Here is a 4,756-nt window from a genome sequence, read left to right as displayed (position 1 = left end):
AGTATTTACATGTAATATTTTGTTGTTCTAGTATCTTCACATTATTTTTCACGTACGTTGTACCAAATTCTGAGTCATAGAAATTTAAAATAAGAAAGTTATGATGCATTTTCGAGGAGCTAGCGAGCTAAAGTAAAAAGCACCAGATTTCTGGCACATACGACCCGAGTCCGACTTGTTTTTAGACCACGCGCGACCTCTAACTAAAGCACTTACATGCCAAAATAAACCGGCACGGTTGGCCTAGTGGTAAGGCGTCCGCCCCGTGATCGGGAGGTCGTGGGTTCGAACCCCGGCCGGGTCATACCTAAGACTTTAAAATTGGCAATCTAGTGGCTGCTCCGCCTGGCGTCTGGCATTATGGGGTTAGTGCTAGGACTGGTTGGTCCGGTGTCAGAATCTAGTGAATGGGACTGGGTGAGACATGAAGCCTGTGCTGCTACTTCTGTCTTGTGTGTGGCGCACGTTATATGTCAAAGCAGCACCGCCCTGATTTGGCCCTTCGTGGTCAGTCGGCTGGGCGTTAAGCAAACAAACAAACAAACAAACAAACATGCCAAATGTGTAGTTTTCTATTGTCATCATTGTGTATTCTTACGGTGTACCAAGTTTCAATAAAAAAAACCTAAATAGTATAGTAGGTATGATACATCTTAGAAGAGCAGAATTATTCTGACAAATCCCACCATGTCCGCGGAAAACTGAATAAAAAAAAGTAACGTAGGCTATCTGTTTAGAGAGCGCCCGACCTTAATCCAAAACACATACATGACTAATTTCAACGTTTCTAATATTCTCATGATGTATTCTTACGGTATGTAAACTTTCAGTTCAAAGAACAAAAATTTACAGTAGCTATAATGCATCCGAAGAGCAAATCCAGATCCAGATCCCGGCATAAACTGGAAAATAAAAAGCACCGGTCGCGCGTGATTGCGCAGTAATTAGTCATACCGCCCGATTGTAAGGGAAAGCACTTTGACTTGCTCAGACTGCATCAAAGGCAAAGGGTATTCGTATTCTGATCTTGCAGTTGCAGGTTTAGAAATTAGAATCATGGCAGCTCAGCAGACGACAAGTTCGGAATGCAGACTGTTCAACTCGGAAGAGCGTATGAGCGTGGCAGTTGGTGACAAACATTTTGTGTGCATCGAATACCCAGGCATTGTGCAAAATGTTGACAAAGCCCTGCAAACCCTAGGGGGACTGAAAAGTATCTCCAAGGTGCGTGTGTTCTAGGTTTGTTCTCTGATTACTCCGTTGTGTTCAATAAAACTTGTATACGAACGGAAAAAAAACCCACGTGGAAATACGAGCAATAGCGAGCAAGTTAAGCCAAGAAACAGCTGGTAAGCGAAGTGCATGCATGCAGCATAAATGTATGATACTTCTTGCACTGGATTGACTGAAGGGTGGGGGGGGGGGGGGGGGGGGGTGGGGGTGGGGGGTTCTTACCATTACCATGTAAGATTATGCCCTAAATTAACTCAAACTAGTCACCGTCTTATTTGTAAACGTCACTAAAGTAGACTGCAGTCTCATGAGTCATATACTGTACAAAACAAAATTGTTTGGATTGAAACCCAGCCAGCACACCGATATTGGACCAATATCGGATACGATATCGGATCCCAATATCGGACCGATATCAAATTGCGAATCGGGTCGATATTGGATTCCGACATTGGGCCAATATTGGACCAATATCGGTCCGATATAGAGAATCGATACCGGCCTAATATCGGATCCCGATATCGGACCGATATCAGTTCCCGATATCGGACCGATATCAGATTGCAAATCAAGTCGATATCGGATTCCGACATTGGGAGTATTAGTTATTGTTAGATTTGACTGCGATATCCAGATTTATCAGTGCCAATGTCGAGAAAGCTGAAATCATATCAGATCGAGGCGTGAGCCGAGATCTGATATGATTCAGCCTTTCGAGACATTGGCACTGATAAATCTGGATATCGCAGTAACCCCAGTCTAAGAAATCGGTCAAGAGCAAGAGAGGCTACTGCCATGTTGGAAATGTTGGATTGTCAGTTCCTGCTTTCGCAACTTTGCTGCTATAACTTTCATTTATCAATTAATCTTTCGTTTTCTAAGACGTAAATAAGGCATCTAAAAACAAAAAACAAAAGAAAAATATTGTGTAAACATATCACACAAAAAAGGTCCAGTGGAGGAACACGGAACAGCCTTCGCGGTTACTTGCAGTCTTTTAGACTTCAAAGGCTTTAATTTGGAAATTCTAAACGATGGCAGGAACTGAAGTGCCCCGGACTGTATCAGTGAAGTCCTCTGGCTCATGTTTTGTGTAGAAGACAGCTTTCAGTTCTTCGTCGTTATCGACGGACTGCAGTGTTGATAATTATGTCGAATCGCCAACTGCAAACAACACAATATTCCAAGACAACTTTTAAAGATGGCGTCTTCCGATATCCTTCGTGACTGTTTTGAAGCTGTTGAGGTTTTTGTGTGGATTTTGTATGGCTATGACAAAGAGGGATGGGACAGTGATTGATGCTGGAGCAAAACGTTTAAATCGGCTGCTCATTTCCAGCCTTTACGTGAGTGATGAGCGCTGATACCCTGCAAGAGAACTCGCTTCTCGCTGCAAAGTTCAGTTTGTTTACGGCTGTTCTAGTCGCCTCTCTCGGTAAGATTAAAACATACCATTCTACTACTTCTCTGTTAAAGGTGGGTGGAAACAAATTGTATTTATTCATTACACAGCTTAATCTTGCTGATGCAATTACTTTCCTTTTATACATTTGCGCTTTAAAATAATGGGAGACTTGTGTTTCCTTCAAGTGAGATTTTTTCTTCAAAATTACAATTGGAAAACTACTTCCTGCACGATATCAAATTCACTAGGAACTTCCTGCGCGATATCAATTGATATACAGTTTCTAGATGACCAATGACAACAGGTGTTTTTGTCATGTGATCAGTAAAAATGCGATAAAGAGTAATATAACCACAAAAACATGTGTCTCACTAGTTAACCTTATAATCTGTGTCCTCATCCTCAAATTTTTAAATTATTAATTATACTTTATAGCTTGGCATACTATTTTTTCCAGAGTATTGATGATCCAAAGATTAGGCTTCCGCTGCGCTTCAGACCAGATGACCTTTACTCCAAACCAACGTATGGAACGTGCAACAAGACAGCGGGACTTGTGATACGAGTGAGACGAAGGAAGAAGAAGCCGCAAGGCGATGCTCAAGAGTCTGTCTCCCCTTCTGGTTCCCATGGTGATGCTGACTCTTCTCAGGAGGATGATGGCTATGAATACAAAGTGGACATTTTGGGGACAGTCTCATCTTCCATCAAGTTTGAAGGTATTTATTTGTCGACTGAGTTATACTTTTGAAAAACTCGAGCTGTGACTTTTGTGATGGACTGACAGTGTTCACAGATCTTATGCCTAGACGTTTTTGGTCATAATGACATATCTGTTGATGAAAAAAAATGTGATGCTGGACATCTGTTGATCTGACATATTGTCGACAGTACGTGGATAATTCGTAGGAATTTCTTCTAACTAAAATTAATGAATTTAAAATTATTTTTTTTTAGCCGAGATGTATACAGTTCTGGCCTTTTGTCTTCTTATGGAATTAGTAGTGAAAGTAGAAACAGCTCGGCCGCAGCCCGGATGGAACGTTGAAAGCGCGTCCGAATGTCACTAGACTTGAGTTCGTAAGCTGTTTACCGTGAAAATGCTCTGCATAAGTTCAACTTTATTTGCAAACTTTTAAAGGTGGTGTGAATGTAGTGACACCAACAACAAACAAGTCGCGTAAGGCGAAAATACAACATTTAGTCAAGTAGCTGTCGAACTCACAGAATGAAACTGAACGCAATGCAACGCAGCAAGACCGTATACTCGTAGCATCGTCAGTCCACCGCTCATGGCAAAGGCAGTGAAATTGACAAGAAGAGCGGGGTATTCGTTGCGCTGAGAAGGATAGCACGCTTTTCTGTACCTCTCTTCGTTTTAACTTTCTGAGCGTGTTTTCAATCCAAACATATCATATCTATATGTTTTTGGAATCAGGAACCGACAAGGAATAAGATGAACGTGTTTTTAAATTGATTTCGAAAATTTAATTTTGATCATAATTTTTATATTTTTAATTTTCAGAGCTTGTTTTTAATCCAAATATAACATATTTATATGTTTTTGGAATGAGAAAATGATGGAGAATAAGATGAACGTAAATTTGGATCGTTTTATAAAAAAAATAATTTTTTTACAATTTTCAGATTTTTAATGACCAAAGTCATTAATTAATTTTTAAGCCACCAAGCTGAAATGCAATACCGAAGTCCGGGCTTCGTCGGAGATTACTTGACCAAAATTTCAACCAATTTGGTTGAAAAATGAGAGCGTGACAGTGCCGCCTCAACTTTCACGAAAAGCCGGATATGACGTCATCAAAGACATTTATCAAAAAAACGAAAAAAACGTCTGAGGATATCATACCCAGGAACTCTCATGTCAAATTTCATAAAGATCGGTCCAGTAGTTTAGTCTGAATCGCTCTACACACACAGACAGACAGACAGACAGACAGACAGACACACATGTATACACCACGACCCTCGTCTCGATTCCCCCCTCTATGTTAAAACATTTAGTCAAAGATTGACTAAATGTAAAAATCAGACACTCAATGATCGCGTTACAGTCATAAACAGAAGCAGCAAAGTAGTGAAAACAGCTATTGGACTGCC

At 40.6% G+C, this 4,756-nt stretch overlaps 1 protein-coding gene across 1 annotated transcript; it reads left to right on the top strand.

Moving 5' to 3' along the window:
• Nucleotides 1–998: 998 nt before the first annotated feature.
• Nucleotides 999–3,357, top strand: LOC138955810 (general transcription factor 3C polypeptide 5-like; the record flags this gene model as incomplete). Its single annotated transcript, XM_070327337.1, has 2 exons — nucleotides 999–1,224; nucleotides 3,096–3,357. Coding segments are annotated over exons 1-2 (430 nt in total), but the record flags the coding sequence as incomplete, so codon positions are not given.
• Between the last annotated feature and the right edge of the window lie 1,399 nt (nucleotides 3,358–4,756).

Source organism: Littorina saxatilis, unplaced genomic scaffold (genome assembly GCF_037325665.1).
Source record: "Littorina saxatilis isolate snail1 unplaced genomic scaffold, US_GU_Lsax_2.0 scaffold_513, whole genome shotgun sequence".
Classification (NCBI taxonomy): Eukaryota; Metazoa; Mollusca; class Gastropoda; order Littorinimorpha; family Littorinidae; genus Littorina; species Littorina saxatilis.
The sequence above is the reverse complement of the archived record's forward strand: the minus strand, read 5'-3'. Positions and strand labels throughout refer to the sequence as shown.